This window comes from Amphiura filiformis, chromosome 16, assembly GCF_039555335.1.
Source record: "Amphiura filiformis chromosome 16, Afil_fr2py, whole genome shotgun sequence".
Taxonomy (NCBI): domain Eukaryota; kingdom Metazoa; phylum Echinodermata; class Ophiuroidea; order Amphilepidida; family Amphiuridae; genus Amphiura; species Amphiura filiformis.
The window spans coordinates 36,602,745-36,626,902 of NC_092643.1; the positions used below are offsets into that span (position 1 = coordinate 36,602,745).

Consider the following 24,158-nt stretch of genomic DNA (forward strand, 5'->3'; position numbering starts at 1 on the left):
AACATCAATAAATTCAAGCGACAAATTCAAAGAACCATCCTTGCACTGACAGGATATAAATGTTTAAATAATAATATAATCAAACAAAAAATCAAACAAAAATATACATCTAAATTTAGCCATGCTTTTAGAGCTATATCCATTGCATTGCGAGTCCATTAGGCAAAAAGCAGAAATTCACAAGATGTGATCATTATTTTGATACAGAAGCCTGATGGAATAAAAAAAAAACACCTACCCATCTTTTTGAGCTCAATAATATATCTCTGGCTAATTTTCTTAATAATAATAATATCGTAGTGAATTTACTGCATAAAATATACAATTTCTCAATCTAATATACTAAGTTTATAGCAAAATTACCAAAGTAGGAATTCATACTCTTTATCAGACCCGCCTAGTAGCAAATTAATGGCAAAATTATCAAAGTAGGAATTCATACTCTTTGTCAGACCCGCCTAGTAGCAAATTAATGGCAAAATTATCAAAGTAAGAATTCATACTCTACTGTATGTCTTAGATGGTGACAATTTTACATGTACAAAATTAGCAGTTTCCAACCAGAGCAGAATTCAACACCAGTGTGAAGGCAAAGTGCATTTGACCTATAGAATCTAGAACAAGATACACTGATATTTTAACAGGCCTATTTACTTAATGAATCAGAGACACATGTAGATAAAATATTCATGGCTTTCAAAACTGGCCAACCTGTGAATGACTCAAAATTATCATCCCATTTATCAAATACGGTACTAGATTTCTGAATCTCAAGTTCATGATCAATTCATTGATGTAAATATTTAATAGTATTACCATGTAAATGTTTGATGATTCCAATGTGGTTTCTGGCCGTGACAAAGAGCCCAATTTGATTCCAACACTTCCTTATTTACTAAATTCCATTTCTTTATTTTTTTTGTAGAGAATTATACATTATTTACTCCATTCTTCATCAAAAGCTGATATTTTACTATGGTATGCGATCTTTTCAATTCCTGATTTTCTGTGGTTTTTGACTGTAACAAAGATACTGTTCATACAATTATGTATACGTGTCCCTGGCTATGAATCATGGTGTTTAGCTTTTTTTTCTCAAGGTTTACCGAACACAGTGAAAGACCCTTTGTCAAGTTCAGGTACTTGGCCAGGGCGTATTTGCAAAAGAATAGATTTGTGGAAATGCTAAGCAAATAGTCACAGGTGAATAATGCATTGGAAAAAGGGTCACCAAAACCACAATTGGTGTGCTTATTGCTAGAAAACTAAATATAACCATTGACCATGCACTAATGATCACAAGTACCAATTTATGAGATCACTTCTAATCTGTGGTATTATACCGTAATGTTTGGAATTTAAGCAGCACTGCATATCCTTGCGTGCAAAGCCACTTGCTTGCAGCTGCTGCAACAGTGTAATTTGCTAGTATAGTACCACTTATGAGATCACTTCTTATCTGTGGTATTATACCGTAATGTTTGGAATTTAAGCCGCACTGCATATCCTTGTGTACAACTGCCACTTGCTTGCAGCTGCTGCAACAGTGTAATTTGCTAGTGTAGTACCACTTATGAGATCACTTCTTATCTGTGGTATTATACCCGTATACCGTAATGTTTGGAATTTAAGCCGCACTGCATATCCCTGTGTACAACTGCCACTTGCTCTCAGCTGCTGCAAGTGTAATTTCAACATCACTCGCACATGACCAGGGCATAATTTAGTGCAATTTGTATTTATTTGTACAAGTTTTATTTGTATCCAGCAATAATTATGTATAGCAATGACATATGTTTGTGTGATTGCATAGCAATTTGGCTAGATTGTGTAGCAAAATGACTTGTGGACAATAACCATGGAATTAATTTTGCATTTGGGCAAAATCATTGAAATATGTATGACTGTAAAGTACTGGAAATTTTACACAAGTGTGGATGTCAATTTTACAATGCATTCCTCCTGTATGTGAGGCTAATATATAGAGTATTAAAATAACATTAACAATGGTCTCCAAAATTTCTAACAAAAAATATGAGCTTTTTGTCATAAAATACAAAATCTTTGTTCCCACAATTAATCAATTCACTCAGTACGACAGGTCAAGTGCAAATAAAGTGTTGCATGACTTCCCATAAACAAGGCGTGGTTTACTATGAACAATAACGCATTGAGACGGTCCTATTCAATGCACTGAATGCAATACTTAACAAATTGATTATGGCTAATTACAAATAGCCTTAAAGATTTGTTTTTCTTTGTACACTTTTAAGCTGATTTTATATGCTTTACCCTAAATTCTTGACCTCATACAGAAATGTCAAAAACTCTGATTTTTACTACAATATAACACTTTGAACTTCAATGTTCACAACGTCTTAAAATATTAATTATTATATACACATTAAAAAAAAAATTCTTTGTTGAATCAAATTTCAATCTATAGTCAGTAATTGGGGAGTCAGTTAACTTCAAAATTACAAACAAATCAACTTTGGCTATTCTTTAGAAAAATTATGACAAATTCACCATTGAAGTCATGGTTTCCACTCGGGGGCGAATTTTCTTACGATATCCAATTACTACGAAATGGAATGGAGAAAAAACTCAAAAGCCCTAAAGAGTGAGTAAGATATTTGTCACTTACTAATAATGTACCCTTCCTTCCAATCAAAAGTACATTACAAACACACAATGATATATCAACTTTCAAAAGTTCATTTTACACGAAAAGGGACTTTCCCTAACTTGTCATCTTGCTGTCAGGCGAAATCACTCACTTCTATTTTAAATTATAAATGATGATAGTTCGGAGCATTATTTTTTGTTGAAGTGTTATGAATACACACAATTCACATTTTATGGAAAGATCTAAGATGTCATATTGAGTGATCCGTGCTGCTTGAAATTGCTCCGTTGCGAACGAACCTTGAGAGCCCTAATGCACATTGCGCATGCAATGATAACATCGAGCATATCACTTCAATTGCATGGGATTTTCTTTTGCGTTATTTTTATCCTTTAGAGATGTAATCCATGTTCTAGAGTTACTTCAATATTACAGATTAGCTCTAATCTGCATGCACATCCTATATAGGCCTACAGTATTGCGGAAACTTCTCACAACCTAGGCGTGGCAGTCAGCGGTAAATAGGTTCTCTAAAGCATGGTTAAGTTCTACATGGTGTTTATTTATTACACAGTACACACCTGAATTAAATATAGGCCTACTAATTAACTATCATTGCATCAAATTGACTGCCCATAAATAACTGGTAAATTGTGCACTTCAAAGACTAAAAAATATCAGCAACTTCGGGAAATTTCCATATAATTTCAAATTCCGCCATGCCTTGATGGATCGCTACATTTCACAATTATTTATTCTGCCACACCTTAACAATACACACATTTGAGAAAGTAACCAAAGTGACTTTTCAAAGCCTAAAAAAGTCAAACCAAATTACATGTCTAAAAGGGTGTTGTTTCAAAGACACCAATGATGGATTGCATAGACCAGACTTGTCAATATCTGCATGTTTGTTATTATAACTTCAATTGAAAGGTTATGTCTAGACCCTGTACAGTAAAATATTTCAGTCCTGAAGTCGGAATAAAAGTGACTAGTGAACTCTTTAGTTTTATGTCAATCCTTAAATAATCTTAGGCCATCTTAATTAAATCCTGTGTCTCATAGCTGCCACGCGCATTGGTAAAATCGTGCGCGTAGTCCTCTTTGAAAATCAAGATTCAAGAAATTCATTTTTTTTTATCTCTTTTTATTTTTTTAAAACAAAAAGGCGAAAATAAAACTAAAAATTCATATTTAATTTCAAGTTTTTGATTTTTTCGATAAACTTTGGACACAAAAATAACAATTTAGAGAAGAATAATCTACTATTCAACATTTACAACATTGGATATTATTTGCACAAAATGCTTGTCCGAAATCCTGTAGGCCTACTGACACATTTAAAAAAAAAAATCAAAAAAAAATTACAGTATAAAACACAGCATTCCACATTAGGTTTTGAATTTCTCACAAGCTTTGAGACACAGGATTTAATTAAGATGACCTTAAAACATTTTAATTTTTTGGTCAATATATCAAATTCAGATCCAGATATTGTGAAGCATAAAACGCCCTATCATTGGTCATTTCATACAGGCCCTATCATTGGCTGTTTCATGCAATGATGTATCAACAATGTCCTGACATGAAATGGCCAATGATATGCTCTCTTTATATAATCTAATATGATAACATACCTGCAAATGAACTAAAACAAGAAATTTTGTAATAAACTTTCTTCTTACCTTTTTTAGAGAGGGCGAGTTCTTATCAGTCATTATTTAGTCTGTTGTTGCCAGGTGCTGACAACAGGCAATGTGTATGAGCGGCTGCAGGATCTGCCCCTGCTGCACAACGGCATTCATGGGAATGGTTGAATTGCAAACCATTAGAGATACTGCTGCTTGTAAGTCCACATTAGACACGACTGATATTACTGGTAGCTACCTACACCTGTTGATAAAATAACACACAGATAGAACATTAATAGAGGATCATTTCCAGATATATCTTGGAAAATGTAAAATTTCTCATCGTAAGAATCAAATGATTTATTTACCCCTATGCATGAATCACACAATCTTGCTTCCCAAATGAAGGTTCTCCCTGTAAAAGACATGCATGCATAAAAAGTGTTTTTTTTGCTTTTCACACTTTAGTAACGCACCAGAAAGTTTTAGATAAGCATACGCGGTAATAAGCATGTGTATGAAAGGTGTATGCAGTATGCACACTCACTTTACGGAATATTTATTGGTGAAAATTACAGAACCCCCATAATAAATGATTCATCTGATAGAGAAGGTCCAGTATATTCATGCAAGCTGACCATGGAAATTGGGAAGGCGGAGTTGCATATCTTCACTTTATAATAATTAATATCAATTTATTTACCAATGTCAAGCCATTGACTGCAACAATAAGTTCAAAGGCTGGAAGAAGCACACACAAACATGACCTTTGTACATGTTTGTGTACATTTACAATGTGTTCCAATATCTGTGGTACAATAATGAACCATTTTATGTACATATGTACCACTGTAAAATATCAGCAGATATTTCCAAATCTTCTCTCAACCACATATCTCAACATGCAAATTCCCAGTAATAATCTAAATATGTGATGATGCCACAACTCAACATTGTTGTTTACAAAAAATTACATACAGAGTTCCTGCAATGTTTACATGAATAGAATCATTCATGCATGATTTATTACAGCACTAAAATTTACCATGGTGTGAAAACCCTGGCAGGTGCCAGCAGAACAGTCATAATAAAATTCCTTTTCATTTCCTAGTATCCATAGCAACCAAAGGGCAAAGGTCACCAGTCTGACCTACATTTAAGGATGGGTGCTCCAAGCTATTTTATAATGATAACACAAAGTGAAATGTGATGCAGAACACATGTGGCTCTTAATATTTCTCATTCAGTGTTTACTTTATTTATCAGTTTCCCTGTCCCAAATATTTGTACTATACATCAATGTGCTCATCATTATCAGTTGATTCTTTGATATAAAGGCCAATTACAATTGATCCTTAGTTTCCTGTTTCCCTCGCGCGTCCAAAATCAAGAATGGAAAAATATTTAATTATTTTATTTTTATTTACGTATTTTCATCTTTTAATTGACTTTGTAATTACTTTTATTTGCTAATATCTGTTTTTGATCATCTCAACTTGATTATGAATATAAAACAAGAACATTGTAGGGTCCCCTACTAATATTAATGTTAAAAATCCATTATAAAGGTAAAATAATTAAATCCATAGTCTTAGTCAAAATGACCAAATGGACTGTTGATAATAGTCACGACCACATTTTCAAAATAAAGAAAGTAATAGATAATTAATAATTAATAGATAATTAATAATTAAAAGTCGCCTCGTCCTTTATTTTCAAACTTGAAACAGGAAACTAAGAATTAATTGTGAAGGGCCTAAACAAACTTGTACCAAAGTCTAGTAATTGGCAATATTTAGATATGATTGCTATGGTAAGTCAACGGATCAATGTTTAGATACTGGAGCAGACCCAAGGTTGTAGACCTGGCTTCAGTACTAGGCTGTACTACCATAAAATCTATGGTACTACACATATCTATTTTTCAATAAGCACTCATAACGTATGATGCAATTGCAATTAAAATAAATTAAAATTAGGAACTCATCAATACCAAGAATTATTATACTTTGTTTATTACTACATCACAAAAAAGTGGGCTTTTTTGTGTGTGTTTTTAACGTGATGCCAATTTTGAACTACATTGCTTGCTTTTTAATTTGCAAGTTTTAATTTTTGAGTTTTCTTACATAGACCTAAAAGAACAAATTTGCACATTTAATATTTGTGGTTCGCTGGTTGCTGCCAGATTTCACACAAAAAGCATGAAAATTGATGTTCCTCAAAAAATTGTCACTTTAGGCAGCCTTTAAATTATTATCCAAAAACAAGCCAATCTGTGATGACACAGTTCTCTATTTCCAACAATGTACACATGAAGAATGACCTTTGATTGTGTTAGGAACAAAAACTCATCCTCTCAACCAAAGGTCATCTTTTGAAGCTATACAGGTTATTGAACTTTGCCATGGGATATTCCATTGGTTCATGGTGTTTGTAATCTCCCGCTTGTTATTTTGCCATCCATCTGTCTATTCTGAGAAAGTTCCTCTCCATACACTCGAAAAATATTTTTTCTTTGCTCTGAAATAACACTTCAAAATCCCACTTGAATATTGGGATAGGGATGGGGTAAGTTAAAATGTAAACATAACCGTTGCAGTGATGCAGTATCGATGCTGCAACAAACGAATCATCTCCTACTATTTACATGCAAGCCTATAATATTATATGCGTAGATCCAGGTGGAGATAAAGCCCCCTCAATATTCGATGTGGGGGGAGTGTCCATGCAGCCCCCCAATGTTATGCAAATAAATGCATGTTTACGAAAGCTTTAAAAATGGCAAATTTCCGTGCGCATTTGTTCAAGTTTTAATTATTCTAGGAGCAAATTAATTCACTCTGCTTTACAGATTTTACACCAACATCCAACCATACCAATACAAATTCTATGCAACTGCATACAAGCACGGAGCACCCATGAAGTCACATGAACTCATTTTCATTCAATTCAGGCACTATTTTGTTTTATTTTTATGTGCAATCATTCATTAGGAGATTATTTGTAATCTGTTCATGAATTGTAAATGCACAATTCTCCCATCTTTCAAGGCACATAGATTTATTGCATTTTACAAAACATCCCCATCACCAGGCAAGTAGACAATGTAAGACATAATGATGGATTCAGCTGTTTTTCGTTCAGACTTTGATTCTGAAAGCTTTTAAAAATATCCCATAATAAGCAAAAAACTAACATATTATGTGATATTTTGACTACCTTCTATATGCTGTTTGTGCTACACTATTTCACATCAAGATTTTTTTCACAATTTTGAAGTTGGGGAAATTGCATGAGTTGTTTTATCAAATAGGCTCTCAAGCAAATTACCGGTATATAATACTATCAGTATAAAATACATTGTAAGAGGCTATATTTCTGTGTGTGTGTGTGGGGGGTTGTTTTTATAGGAAGCCTATCACAAGACCAAATTTGTAAAAATAAAACTTGTGTGAAAATGACAGCAGATTTTTCAGTATGTTGTAGATCTGCACACACCTGGCTGGCCCTAATTTACAATACTGTCTTATTCAAGATAAAGCAAGAAGGCTGTAATGACTAGAACAAAATGATGTTCTTGCATTTATAGAATTGTGTCTCATCATTAATGCTTCTCAACTAAGCTAAAATAATTTAATCTTTGATCCCACTCTTAATCCCATGCTAGAAGTTAAGCTTTCTTTAAACCCCCCTCAGAACATCTGTCTGAAAAACACAATACAACAGAATCAAATCTTCAGATAAATAGAAAAATGGAAAGCTTAACAGCATGTGCTGTAGCTTAGAAGAACCTGATTTTAGGATATAATGAGGTCCCAAGGTTTTCTAAATTTAATAATCTTATGTAGCCATTATCCTATTTAATATTCAAGTAAAATGCATTTTGTGTTTGTCAAATGTGTGGGAGGATGGATACACAAAAGTTACTTTGCAAATACAAGTTTTCCAGGGACTCCTCTTATGATCTTGAAAAGATTATAGCCTTATTATGTTAAACAGTGGTTAATTGCTGTTTCTTAATTTATTTAGACCTACATGAAAGTTTTACCTGATGTGATAGATTTAAACAACTTTCTATAGAACCTCAGTTTAACTCATGATAGCACAAATGACAATGAGAAAAGAAGGCTAAAATTTTCTGCAGAGCAATTGATTGGCAAATTGCCACAGCAATAAAGGTCAAAACAATTTTTGAATATATCACACTGCACTAGTACATTCACACGGTACCTCTACCATAGATGTCAAAGAACAGGAACAAAGACCAGGATCAAAAATCCATAGAATATTCAATTATTCAAACCTGTGAGATTAGCATCTTTGAAAAGAACCGTTGTATTCAATCTATGATTGCAGACATAAACAGGTGATGAGTACTACAATCTGCTTGCAGTGCAGGGCAATATATTCAAAAATTGTTTTAACCTACTGCTATGGTAGTTTATCCAGTTACATCATCACTTCTATGGCGAATACAAATTATCTAATACCATCCTTGGACTTAATGTACAAGGTATCTTCACCTTGATAATCATAAATAATGTATTCATATTAATTTAATCACCGCACACCTGGTACAAAAAATGTGCATCATCTCACGTAGTACACTTCTCTTTTCCGGCTATGCTTATAATTAACTTCCTAATTTAAATTTCTTTAAAAGCCATAAATGGAGAATACAAGCTGTATTTTTCGCTGATTTTAATCATAGGTGTGGAAACACAAATATAAAAAGACACACAAAAATATATTACCGGTAATACCATGTACATGTAGAGCTATTGCGACAAAAAGCAGCTCGTGCAATTTTACTCGCAAAAAATTCTGAATGCAAAAATGGTGCATTTAATCCCCCATTGCACAGAGTTGCACAGGCTGATGTGGCCCTGAATATTATTGAAGTTGAGGGAAGGCCCTGTCTGCAATAGCTGCCAGGTGTTATATTAGATGTGTAAAATAAATAGAATACACAAATTGTCAAATGACTATATAGGGCAGCTATTGCCTTCTTACATTAAGCAGTAAAGAGATATTTAGTTGCGGTCAAGTGGGTATACATGAAGCGCACGTACACATCCCCATCATACACCATTTGTAAAGAATCAATTGAAGATGGAGATGGTGTGTATCACCTGAAGTGTCACGTTTTATCATCATCGCAATATATATCTATTTATTGAAGGCTACAGAAAATAACATACGATGTTCTCCTGTGAATACTAAAATGATTTCTCATTCCATATATACATGAATAAAATATTTTTATATGTAAATTTCAAAAAGAGATAAAGTATTGATGCAAATGGACTACCTTTCAGGACACACAAAAGTCTGGCTTCTGCATTACCACTCAATTTCGTCTCACAAATAGTGTACGCCACAAAAAAAAAGTCGTTTTTGAAAAGACCGTTTTAGCTTGTCTGCTCCAATTTCCCCTCAAAAACAGAGAAATAGGTCATGCTAGATATATGATGTCACATACTGCCAAATGAAATACTGGATTGCGAAATCATCGCATCAAATTTTAATAATCTATTTCATTCCGTCTGGCATCATTCCACATTTTCAATTCATTATGGACCACAATAGCCTCATCCTAATGGCATAGTTCAATAACCTCAATTAAACACAGGTAGTGCAAAATTTGACCTCAAGTTGCAGAGTATGAGTTTTTGTACCCAAATCTTCAAAGGTCATTCAATGAATGTACAAATGTATTGGGATTTAAGAACTGTACCCCTGATAGATGAGCATGTTGTGGATCCTACATGTAGTGATTGCATTTATATGAGGGGCCTAATGAAATTCAAAGCAATGTGCTCTTCGTCAAATACGCATCTAATAAATTGATAATTATGAAGTTCCTGGCCCAAGCTGGAACTATCTGGATAGCACACTCCAACTCATACAAATGTATTTCCATAAGATTATATCCAATCATGGTTCAAATTAGAAATTGCCAGGTATGCAGTATGATATGCCTACAGAAAGTATTTTCAGAGTGCTCAGATAGACTGGTGACCTCGTTGACCTCTAACCAGATTTCTTCGAAATGGTTCATATGCATGTATTTGAGTGACATGACACACAGCAAAGTATTCAGCATCTCAAGTAGAACTGGTATCCATTTTATATGTCCCACTGATAGTCTAGCTATGCTATGTCAGCGATCCTGTCGCAACATGGCCGATGGCAATCGTATCATGTTGATGGAAAATGAGAAATGCCCATCATTTTTCCTGTCATAATAACACATTCCATCGGTACTGTCGCAACAGGGAAACATGATGATGTATAGAGCAGGCTACATACATCCTATCTATTCTCTTGACATATTTGGGAATAATAACAAATTTCACTGAAATATTATGCATGAGAAGGTAAACTGTAAAATACTTAAGCTTTTCGGTTTTGAAAGTTCAGGCAGGGTTGCCAAAAGATTTCAGCCCGAATCGCAGGTCAAATAATCGAAAAGTCGCCCAATTTTTCTCTTTACCATTGGTTTCTATGGGGCAGGAAACTATCGAAGTCGCGGGAGCCAATGTTGAAAAGTCGCCCAAATTTTTTCTTAACCATTGGTTTCTATGGGACAGGAAATTGTCAAAAGTCGCGGGAAAAATCTTCAAAAGTCGCCCAATTGGGCTACCAAATCGCGGGTTTGGCAACCCTGAGTTCAGGTTGTAAGGTTTAGGGTAACTGTGTTCATGTCATCATTTCTGTACCATCAACTGTATAAGTGGTAATTTTCGCGTACAGTTATTTTCGCGATATGGAGTGAGAGACTCATTTTTGTGAATGTTATTTTCGCTATTGCCCAGTCCTTCCCTATGCTTGTAATACATTATTGCATATATTCGCGAGGTGTTATTTTCGCAGTTGGAGCTCTAATCGCGAAAATAAAATCCTCGCAAAAATTACCACTTGTACAGTAAGGGCTATGAAAAGTGCTGTTTTAGACTGATTAGGGTTATGGTTCATGTTAAGGTTAGGGTTAGCAAGAAAAGAACACTAAAATTTATTGTCCAAGATCTCAAGAAATATTAACAGCAAGGATACACACACCATCTAAGGCGAGCTAACAAAATTTGATTACATCACAAGATCACATCATCCATATTTAGGACTATATAATCTATAAATTGAAATCACTGACTAGTGTCCATGGGAAGTAATCATCATATTTGGATTGTGAGATTTAATTAGATTGCGTAATGCTTGTCACATCTGTTTAATTCCTGATTATATTAAAGCTTTGCACACATCAGCAGTATGTATGATCATACACGCCATAATTTAAAAATTCCCTTTTCATAAATCCTACAAATTTATTCTCCATATGAATATGATGCAATTGCATACACAGTGACAATAGCAACATATCACCATTATCACAAGTCTTACAAAGGTACGTCTAACAAGAACTGTCTTCAAAACAGACAACGCCATGAACTGTCTGTAAAAAAGACAACGCCATGTATAAAGATCATGTTTCATAATTTTGCATTGATGCCATAATTTAAAAATAGTTCCCTTTTCATAAATCCTACAAATTTATTCTCCATACGATGCAATTGCATACACAGTGACATTAGCAACATATTATCATTATCACTTCTTACAAAGGTGCGTCTAAAAATACACACACTTCAGATAACATTTCATGTAATTCAATCTTATTGCTAAAATCATACCATGTTTGAATACACATCATGATGGATACTCAACTCAACACAACCCTGCAAGAAATTATTGAGTACCCTCCATGCCTACTCCCAGCTAAAGGTCAGCATGATGATCCTGGTCAACGAACCCTTCGGAACTTTTCATTGACAGCCCAGCATTTTGCAAGATTCGCATTTACTAATAATATATTTTGTAATAATTGCTTTTAATAACCGAGAATATCAATATTAACAACAGCTTGCATAGGACATGAACTACATGTACAGCAGGCTAGGGTGTGTGACTGTGTATGTGGAGGTTTATATTTTATTCAGTATTTTGCAAAATGTTGTACAGGCACTAGGGCAGTTTCAGGAATAACATTATATATTTACAATGTAGGTCTTCTCACATGGCAATGTCATTTGCAAACTGCTAAATGAGTTCCTGCAATTGAAATAACAGAAGTTTAACATGGTAGGCTAGTTTCAAATTTGTGGCGACTGGCGGGTGTTTAGCTGAAGTGTTGCATTATATAAATGCAAAGTTGTATCTTGAAAGTACTTGAAGGAGCTCCAGGCAACTTACTTTCATAAAGTACAGCTTATGTATGCACCTGATCCTGTAGTAGCCAAGCATTGACCTCGGACAATAATCATCTGATAACCATCTACTTTTCTGAGAAAATTACAAACCCTACTACAATAACAAGGATCCAGAAGGAATTTAATTACATAACAAGCATAGTGCAGTCAGTGATGGGTCTTCTTTCCCTCCAAATTGATCTCTTCATTGTTATTGGAGATAGGAATCCACTAATCACAAAAGGAGATGGGTCCATAGAAATATTATTATTAATTCAGTCTTTATCCTGCATGCATGACCTATTTTTAAGATGTGGATCAATATTGGCTTCTTTCATCAAAAACCCACAATTGAATGTATTTCCTTTCAAGCATAACATAACATCAGACCATGATGACATCACACATGGAAGAAAACATACCAATAAAGTTGGAATTTTGAAGAGATTACATTTTGCCAAGTCACCATGTCTACATGACCCTATTTGTATTTGCAGCACAATTTGCATTTTTTGGCTCCAAATGCTTTTTTTTTAGTTTTAATTTTTTCCCAAGCAGATTTGGAAAGTCCCTTGACATAGAGCAAAGTACTGCAATCATTTGTGGTTGATTTTCTAGCTTGATGTTCTTGCTCATAATTTGGACGTTGCGATTGCAGGGCCTGATGTGACTTCAATTTACAAATTTATAATAATTTGTGGGTAAATCTTCAAACCCCACCTAATATCACTTGGTTTAAATCTTCCCATAGATAGTGAAGGATCTTCCCTAGAATCTCTCAACACAGAATAAATAGGCTCACTGTTCACAAAGTCAATCAAGCTAACCGCATCTCATTATCTTATGTAACTTGCGCTAATTAAAATGTTTATCAGATTTCAAGGAAACCATGAGTAATATCAAACACCCCTGAAACCGATAATTATCTTTTGTTTTGACATACATATGTACGTGTAGACCCTATGTAGGCCTATACCTAAGTCATCATTATCACATTTTAACTGTATTATTCAAAAATATTGAAATGATATCATAGGTTTTATACCCCACTGGCTATCTTGGTGTTGGATGTTAACATGAATTTCTTTGGGATTCAATGCCGCAATTACAACATCATTAATTCAAACTTGCCTTGTTGATAAATAAAAAAACAAGAATTTTACTGATTCCAAGTTGGGACATGTGTAAACATTAATTACATATACCAAAAAATCAGTTTGAATTTGATAAAAAAATCTTACTTCTTTTACTTTTAAAGATCGTAAATTATCATTATGGCGTTAAAAATAATTAAAATTTTTAGTAAGTTTTGTACCCGCACTAGAGCCATCTGCTGATGATTATCATATTAACAACATTTTTAAAATTTCATTTGCAACATGAAAACTACAGAAAGTGCTTTTATATCATACACATATTTATAGCAAATGTGTGCAATGGTTTACAAACATTACAGCACATCTGTTCAAATAAACACCTTTTTTAAAATGTATAAATTGCAAATTTTACAAATTGATCAAAAAGAGCTGACTCAAATATCATATTTTTTTCTGAGTTCGCAAATTATTTCAGGATGCAACACACATGTTTAGTTTTGGGCGACAGCTGTCAGCATTTTAATAATAATGAAAATGATTTATTTCCATGCACCAAAAAATATTAGACACAATTGTGAAATCAACCATAAACTGTTGGCACAGTTTTATTGTCTGCTATTTTTTTTTTTTTTTTTAAATGACAAATTTTTTGTATTTTTAAACATCAATGGTCAGTGACTTTATAGGCCTATATGTACATGAATCACACTCACAAATAGTACTGTTTGCATGGGGGTTGTGTGCACTTGTGTGGGTTCACAGAATTCACATATCATTATATGGACATGTGTAAATATTAAATAGCACTTGTATTTTCTCTATTTTTCTAGCAACATTTATTTTTCAATACACACCCACACACAAACAAAAAACATAGGCCAACATTCATCAATTCACAATCATGTCTGGTCACAACAGATAAAGGGAAGTATCCCATCATGCACTGCTGTATATCTGCTTGCTCCATACTAGCAAATGTATACAAAAAATAAGAGCCGCTTTAAATGTAAAATATTGAGAGCTATGGATAGTTTCACAATATTTCAGAGGTCATAATTTTTCAAACAAAAGTCTAAGCACCCCTGAGAGGCCTGATAAAGCGAGTAAAATGTAAGTTGACGAGATTTTGTATATAATTTCTATGGTACATGCAGGTCAAATAATGGTACTGCAAAGCATTATGGATAGACCTTTCAGCTGCTGCCATGTCTGATAGCAAAAATAAGTTTCATTCAACGCTATCTAAAAATTAAATCATGTCAATCTCTCTGGTATGCTGTGGCTTTTGTATCCCTGCCAAATGAAAGCGGAAACAACATGTGACCTGCATGATTTCATCATAGTTTCATTACAGCTATTTGAATAATCATATCTTTGCTCTTGTGTCAAATTAATTTCCTCTTTTTGAGCTGCCAGCCTGCCACCTAGCCAGCACCTGCAATATCACTGAGTGAACTGCATGAAGAAACCATTATTGCCCAACACTAATCAACCGTTCATGCCCATCCCTATTTTCAATTTTCTCTTTTAGATTATGGCGTGATAAGCAAGGGGTGAGGGGTCGGTCATGTTCACAAGAGCGGAATGATGAGTACTCAAGTGTTATGCTTTGCACATAATGAATAATTCGAAAGTAAAGCACTACTACACTCTAAAACAGTTGAACATGATTTCATTTAGGTCAAATTTTATGTTCAGCTTATTTTAAAAACTTTGTGACACAAATAATTGAAAACAAACAATCTTTGCTTACATTTTATTTACAATCACTTTCACCTTAATTCAGAAAGATCTATGCCAAGCTGTTACACTAATAAAAGTGTAACAGTTTGGCATCTTTTTCAGAATTTTCCTTAATATGGTGCAATTTTATTTACTGGTACAACTAGTGGCGTAGCGTGGGTCATCACATTGGGGTCGGGGCACTGACCATGATTGGGGGGTACCGGGTCTGATGGGGGGCACAAGCCATTTTTCAGCAATTTTCCTACGGGTTTGTCTAATTTTTGCAATTGATTGGAGGGCACGTACCCCCTGCCCCTATGCCACTGGGTATAGCACTCTACATGCAAAATGGTAGAAGCATGATTAAAAACATGATTATTGACTTGTGCTTGGTGTTGTTGTCATCGATGTTGAACTCTGTTTACCTACGGAAGTTTGGGTGTAACCCTAGTTGTAACCCTAATGGGTGCCCCCAATTCATCGACTAAGGTGAAATTTGATTAACTGAATTTCACTGTATCAAATTGACATGTCAGTCCGCAAAGTGGCGCAAACTTGCGTGGACATGACTAACATTGACAAAAATGAAAAAGAAGACAATTTGCTTTTTTTCGAGACGAACAAATTTGCACATGTATGAGGAATGCAATATTAATGGTGGAGACGACGGAGAAGCATAGTATACATAATGTGCTTAGATGGCATACAAGTCTGTCTGTAGGGATCATTCGATCAGGCCACTAATGCAAGGAAATGGAGTGTGACTATGAGTCACACCGAGTATATAAAGGCTTAGCATTAACATAGCAATTTTAGCATAGGATAGGAAGAAAGAAAATAACTCGGTAAAAATTATAAACCTGTATGTTGTGCTAACCCAAAGCCTGTACGTATAAACTAGCGATAAAATTAAAAACAGCATTGACTGTATGGCCCATTCTGGTAAATGACCAATATTTTGCATGACACATGCAGGATACAATAGCATTTGCAAGACATTAACTTGATACAAATTTTACACCTTGTCACAATTTCTTTTTGCTAGCATTTGCATTACCCGGTATTACTTTTCGAGAAAAAATTTTCAAAATAGAAATATTTATTACGCTACACAAATAACACAATTGTAAATTGTTTGTTTTACTTGAAAGGATTAACTTACACAAATTTTGACAAAAAATATATCTCAAATTTGCACATTTATCGAAACTCCATACTAGAGAACAAATTTGATTTTCCAAACACGCACATACAGGGTAATATCCTCTGTGAGGAAATTAGCTTTATATTATTCATGAAATTCATACACCAGTTTTCATTTCCTACATTTTTTTTCTGGAAAAACTGAGTGTACATACTTTTCTACATTTAATATGTTCATGTAATCTATCAAATCACCACACCCAAAACATTATGAAAAAAAAAATCATGTATAAACATTATCGTCTGTAGAAGCACTTTGCACATTTTTTAATACTTGGCAGCAGTACAAAAAGCCCATTTTCTTTCACATACGTTATTGCATTTCCAATAAGATGAGTTTACAAAAACAGGCAGCCACATTTTTTGCCATATCCAATCCAATTGTTCAGTTAAAATTAATTGACAAAGTATGATGAAAAATTGAGAATACTGAGAAACTGCACGATATAAATATACAAATATCAGCTGAAGTGGAATTGAAAATGGATTCAATGAAGTTTCCCAATCAAGTTATCTTTACTTGTGACCTCTTCGATTTACAAGGCTGTTATTTTGACACACATTAATTAATGCCAACATCCATGACATGTGTCAATTCAGACTTCAATGTGTCAATACATGTGATCAAAACCTTCATTTTATAACCAATGCTGATTAGACTTTGTGAATACTAATTTGGTACTTGCATTATGTAACTGAATCAGGAGAACAATTGAAGGGAAGTGAACAACTGAAGAACAGACTTCTGAAAACACAATGGGAAATAATTACAAATGTAAGGATTCATTGTCGATGTCTTTTAATATATGTGTAGGGCTATGTGTAAAGCATCCACCAATTCATTGCTAATACTTCATACTCCTTGGCAGTAATACTAATAGCATTTTTCTCAATTCAAATAAAAAATGCTTAAATTTCTTAAGCATTGAACCAAAAATTCCTACAGTTTTGGTTGATAGTATCACCAGTTACGTCAATCGGTTCGCTATGTCGAAAAATAACATTCACAATGTCATAGGATGAAATTCGGGTTGGTAAATGTAAGGCCTCTTAGTCTTACCATAACCTAAGTATGATATAATATAGCCTTATTTCATATTCTACAGAGCGAACCTTACTTCACATTCCACATAGGGAACCTTTATTTCTGACATATCGCAACCTTCGACATAGCAAACAGACACCATATCACAGTACTTGGCAGCATATGGTTGAAATTATTACATTAATTCTGAAAATTTCACCAAGTGCAAGGACAGTGTACAGCACATGATACACAAATTTTTCGATATTATCCTGGCCCTCTCTCTTCCTGACAACTTATCATAACCTTTGACATAGTGGGCGGACACTATATTATTAGTATTACAGTATTTGCCAGAATAAAGTTGAAATTATTGCATGAATTCTGAAAATTTTACTATTTTGTGCAAGGACAGCAGTGTGCAGCACATGATACACAAATTTTATTTAGATATTATCCTGGTGCTCTTCCTGACAACTTCCTTGTCATTTTCCTGTATTCTGAATGATTCACACACACAGGAGTTCAATGTTATAATCAACCTACACAGGTCACACAGTGGCAGGTCTCTATCTGCGTGGCAATTTGCCAAATATGTCAAATCAGGGATCTGCTCAATCTTGGCAGCCATATTTGTGCCATGTAAACCCCCCATTTTTCCAAGGCCTACATGTATGCTTTTAATAGAGTTATTCATGGCAAGATACACAAATGGACATTGAAAAAAAAATTATTCAAATTTTAACCCATCGTAACTTGATTACATAACTTGATTATGTATATAATTTACTGATTATTCTGAGATATATTATGTCCTGTGATCCAATATTTTGGTTTAATATTTCACACAAAAAAGTGGAATTTATGCGCTTTATTTTATTTTCCCGCTTTTCACATTTGAGGCAGATAGGCCTACCGCAAAAGCAACAAGCGAAAAAATATAACCCTTTTGTACCAACGTAACAAGCTTAGAATCATGAATTGAAAACCATATTCAAAAATACTTCAAAATTAACAAAAAGTTATTTATTGCACAAAAATTTCCACTTATATACAAGGAGTAAAATAAGTATCAGAAATTCATCCTATTAAAAAAAGTAATCTTAGGGAATGGACAAGCCCAGGTCAACCACATTTTGCAGTTCTCAAAAGACCGTAATCTTTTCATCTTTATTCATGATTTTCATGGAATTAAATTTAATTCCAGTTTGATTTTACCAAGCACTGCATTGTTGCACAATAATTATTTTTCACACAAACTTCAATAAAAAGCAAAATCTGATTTAACTTCAAAATGCAATCACAGTTGCAACATATCAACTATATTCAATGATATTTACATTGAAACATAAAAAACCCTAGATCTAGACCTAATTTTTATGTTCTCTATGAAAAAATTGCATAATTTTTTCTGTTCGCTATAAAAATTGCATACAAATATTTTTTAATCATTAATGAAATCAAAAACTAACCCGTTTTGATGTATTCTATCCTCACTTTTATTATTTTATTATAATGGGTAGATTCTCAGTATTTTAATGGAGAAGCAGTCAGAAGCTTTTAAAAGAACACCTATTCGTTCTCTATTTTCACTTACACAACACAAAAGTCACTGGTTTCATGGAAACAGTCAAGATTTTCAATCCGTTTTTCACTCACAATTTGATGAATGATCAATCTGTTCAAGTCGTACCTAGTAAACAACCGGATAAATGTATCCATTTTGTTTTAAGATTCCCTTGCACGGGCCTCTTACTATGCTATTTGTAGTTCCATCCATTAGCTTATACTACTCTCTATTATTTACAAAGTGCATGCTTTGCCTCCGCTAGATACACATTCTGCATTTTCGTTCTTGGTAATAATATGTACATTATCACAATGTAATAAAATGTACATTAGCAAACAGAATATTCAAATACATGTCAAATTTGTCAGACGAGGTTCTCCCAGCTCTTTTCCATTTATTTTTTTTATAAACCAATCCCATGTCAATAGTGTGATGTAGTTGCATGACATTTAAAATAACTGCAGACCTTTCGAGAAAAGACCTTTTCTTCGAGAAAAGACCTTTTCTTTTCGTTCCCTGTGGTTAAAAACCGATCTCAATAGAATACATCTTTTTCTCTCCCAATATCAACAAGGAAGTCTGTCTCGTCCATTTCGGCCATTTTAAGACTTGTTTTATTCACTCAAATCCATCAGAAAAACACCGGCGGTATTGATTCGCTCCATGCAGCGAATAACAAAATGTACATTTTATTATATTGTTTGATACTTTATGACTACCCAGCCATTCACAATTCACATCATATTTATGAAATTATTGTGCACAATGCCAGAGTTGTATAGTTATTCTTGTCACAAAAAAAAAATGGGAAATTTTCTTTTTCGATATCCCACGCCCATTGAAATTCATTTGCTTTTGTCAATAATTCCAATTCCATATTCAATGCAAGTTTGCCACATAAGCTTTCTACAGGTACAAACAACATGCCCTAGATTTTTGTTAAGATTACAAATCCATTTATATTTTTGACCTATATTCTGATGATCACTATTGATTACATCACTCGTGTTTTGAAATTCTTTTTGCGGGGTATTAAGATTTCAACATTCAGTCACGATTCGCACATGCAATACAATGTACATGTATGTAATAATGTTGTAACCTCAATGACACAAACAGCGTATTTGCCCGAAAAATTTTGTTTGGCTACTTAAAACATATCTTTTATGATAAATGTTTACAAAAATATTAAGAGCATCCAGTAGTTGAACCTAAAGAAACAAATAAATAATGGAGTAAATGAACCTAGATGGACAAATCTTTTCATAGCAATGTATAATTCACAATCGGTTTTATACAAAAACATTTGAAATTAGATTTAGGTTACACAAGTATTTTAGTAAGAGAAAAGGAACAATTTTAAAAGTAATCTTTCCACTTATCTTTTTGATCTATTTTTCATTTCTCATTGTACGCTCCCATCAAATTGCACTTTATCAATATCAATCTTTTCCTCTTTCTCTTTTAAATACAATACCTATCCTTTCTCTTACACACAGTGGCATGAGCAAATTAGAACTGGGCTAGGGACAAAAATAACAACCGCAAGCCTGGACAAACATGTTTGCCAAGACAAGCCTTGCCCTGTGAATACTTGGATCGGATGGACGCCACCATATTGAAGTGTTTCATAACTGCAATATATTGCACGTAACTTTCCGCACCACTCGTTGCTTTATCCAATTGTAGCTTTTTATATAATTTTCCACTCTGTGTGTAAACTGTAAAACTTCATAAATATTGGTTTTCATATAAATAGTTTTCTCGGCTTCAACATCAATGTATTTGCTGTATGTAAAGTTGAAATTTAATATTGGAAATTGCCACTCCGTAGGTTTTAATAACAACATGTTCAGAATTGGCAAAGAATGGTACATTATTTGGGAGAAAACACAATTTCAAAGAGTTGGTTTTAAAATTACGGTATATTGCAGCAGGTCGTGCGGACTGAATAAGAATATGGGCAATGGTCTATTTTAATCTTATCCGTGATGTTGACTCTATCATTTTTAGAATTCAGAGAAAAAAGGTCTCACTCTTATAAATAAAAATATGTTTTTGAACATCAAGATAAACAACCTGTGGGATAAACAAAATACTCTGCTTTTCTAAGCAAGCCACACTTGACTTCATTAGCATTTTTACATAACACTTTTAACAGCCTCAAGACAACATCATGACTGGTTGGCCATCATGGCTATGCACTATGGAAATTAAAAGTGAAAATGGGACAGTCCCTTTTCATCCTTTGGGAGGATGCCAACAACTGTATAATACATCATGGTCCCACTATCTCAGGAAAAGGTTACTCAACCTTTAAATTAAGGTCGACTTTTATTCACAGCAATTGGGACAAAATTACAGGTAATTTTATATCAAAACAAAATTTTTTAATGGGGACCCACCTAGGCCCTACATAGTACATGTACTAATAAAAGTAATATTATAACAAAATGTACAATTTTTACATGTATGCATTTTTTTTAATTTCTCACAAAGTTGCATCTAGCATAAATTTGAAATATAGGCTGTAGGCTACATTATTTTACTTTAATTTATTCTCAACTTTATTCAATTCAAATCAAACCGTCAACCTCGGGCCACTGGATTCAAAATACAATTTTGCGAGATAACATTATTATATAGTTTGGCGACCTTTGACCCAAGAACCGTGGCGGGAGACTAATAGTACTTGTAGTTGATGGTAATAAACACCTGAAGAGAGCTATGACCGGGACTGGCAGGAGGGAGACATTATTGGTATCATGTGAGAAATGCTGCAGTATCTATATTTAGCCGATAAGGATGCTGGATTCTTTAGGCGGGGAATCTTCACCACGAGCCTCCGTCCGTGGGAATTTCATCTCATCACAGACAGTCATTTGAATCATGTTTTTAAAATAACAATATTACAAGATCACATTCCTTTTCACATTGAAACATCAGAATAAGGTAACTTGTAAGTTTAATAAACCCTCCATGTTGGAATTCAAACATATCTATTTTGATTACTAAGGAACCTAGAACTAGTTGTGCATTTGATATCTTCCCCATGTTGATACACCAATCAATGGCCAACACAAAGGATGGGGTACTGATGCAGCATGAATTCGATGTTCACTGGTTTTCAATACACCACATTTCACATTTTATTGATGGATATTATCAGCATTATCAATAGGTCAAATGTCCTTTTTCAAGAAACATAGCACTGTAAAGCGCACAATTTTCCTGGTATTAATTTTTTGCGATTTCAACTGTTGGAGCAGTTTTGCATTTTTTTATATATATTCGTGATTCTAAACAGTCATACATTGAAGCCCCATGGTAAAAACTATTTTTGTGGGCTTTTTAAATTTGCGGTTCCGAAATAAACCATGAAAATAAAAACCCAGCGAAAATTGCGCCAGACAGCATTTCATGTGAACACCATGTGAAACATCACTACATACCACTTTTTGTTCAATATATTTACAATGATTTCCTTTGTTGCAGCATTTAGAGTATAGGTCTATCTGCAAATTACAATATCAATTGTATTGTTTACACGTACCATATTCATTACCAGATTTACCACTTCACTATCAGTTTAAATATTCCATGTATCATGATTTAAATCAATGATTGAATATGAATACGTATATTCCATGGTGTTTTGCAACAGAATTTTAAATGTTTCTTTCTCACTTTCTTTCCAATTCGTTCAAATAGTGATTTTGTTTCATAGAAACATGAACCAACAACAATAACACTGAAATTAACTTTACATAGTGATGGTTGGACCCTGGGGTTGGACCCATCTTAAAAGTCAAAGGTCAACCTATGCTTCCCTTTCTATTATTCTCCGAATACAATAAGGAACATGCATATTTGGTTTACAATCCTAGTTCTATGGTTTTGGGACTGAGTTAATGATTTGTTTCCTTCCACAACATAGGAACAAAACGATACAAATTGATTAAAGTTTCGGTGAAAAAGTCAAGGCTATGGGAGTGAATTTCCTTTTATAAATTTTCCAATAAACAGGCAAGCCAGCGTAGGAATCGTAGACTTGTGGGTACGCCTAAATAAATTCAAGCTCATGCTGACTTCATTTCATCAAATCATTGTACGATTGGAATTCAGCGCATGCATGCACGCACCAAACAACACTTTGAGGAAATAAATGAAACATTTATGATTGAACATGAAATATGTTCGCAATTGTTACACACAAGCCCATGCTACATTGTGTAGGTCTAGATGCCCTAAATACCACTCCTGAATTTATTGTATTACATGTTGGGGTTTAGACTTAGAGCAAGAAATGCTTAACTGCAATAGCTGCCAGGTGTCATATGTGTACAATATAGGCCTACAAAAAAAGTTAATTTGGCTATCATAGGGGAGCTATTCTTGCACCAAACCCTCTATTTCTTATCCACCTGGGTAAGTTTTCACACTGAAATGTATTCTTTATTGAAATGATATTTAAATAAAATATCTGTACTATGAAATTTATGCTAGTCCAAAACAATCCTATCTGTGCAAGCTGGCCCAGCTGTGCAAGGCTACACACTCAAATGGCAATTATTATAAAAATTGCAAATTTTCATTTTGGTTCAAATTACAACAAACAACTAAAATAGGAGCTGTTTTACAAAAAATTCAATCTCTGTTTGATTGTAGCAAGATACAAGACGTTAAAGGTGAAACGGATGTTTGTGTTTCCCGATTGAAAAATAATGCAAGAAACATGGATAGCTAGTTAGAAACAGTGTTGCCAGAAACTGAAAAACTCTCCCAACTGCCTTGGTGTACAGATTATATAATCTGTGCTTGATGTGATGAAACGACAACTAAAATTATTTTCATCTCCTTCATGTACTATAATCATTCTAATCAATTTTGTTTTTGGTTTTTTGGTGGAATTCACTGTCAAGATGCTATGTCAGTAAAATATTTGGCTGTAACACATGATGTAACCCAATTCGCCATCGAAGTTATGTAATGTTACTATGTCAACTGGATCAAGCGGTTGAGTAATG

At 33.9% G+C, this 24,158-nt stretch overlaps 1 protein-coding gene across 3 annotated transcripts in view; it reads right to left on the reverse strand.

Annotated features, from left to right (window-relative positions):
- Positions 1 to 24,158, reverse strand: part of LOC140135936 (uncharacterized) — a 106,200-nt gene that overhangs the window by 50,796 nt on the left and 31,246 nt on the right. For all 3 annotated transcript variants that reach the window (XM_072157629.1, XM_072157628.1, XM_072157631.1), the window contains exon 3: positions 4,318 to 4,525. In XM_072157629.1, the coding sequence (XP_072013730.1) occupies positions 4,318 to 4,350 (33 nt within the window). In that variant the 5' untranslated portion in view covers positions 4,351 to 4,525. The remainder of the gene's footprint in view (positions 1 to 4,317; positions 4,526 to 24,158) is intronic.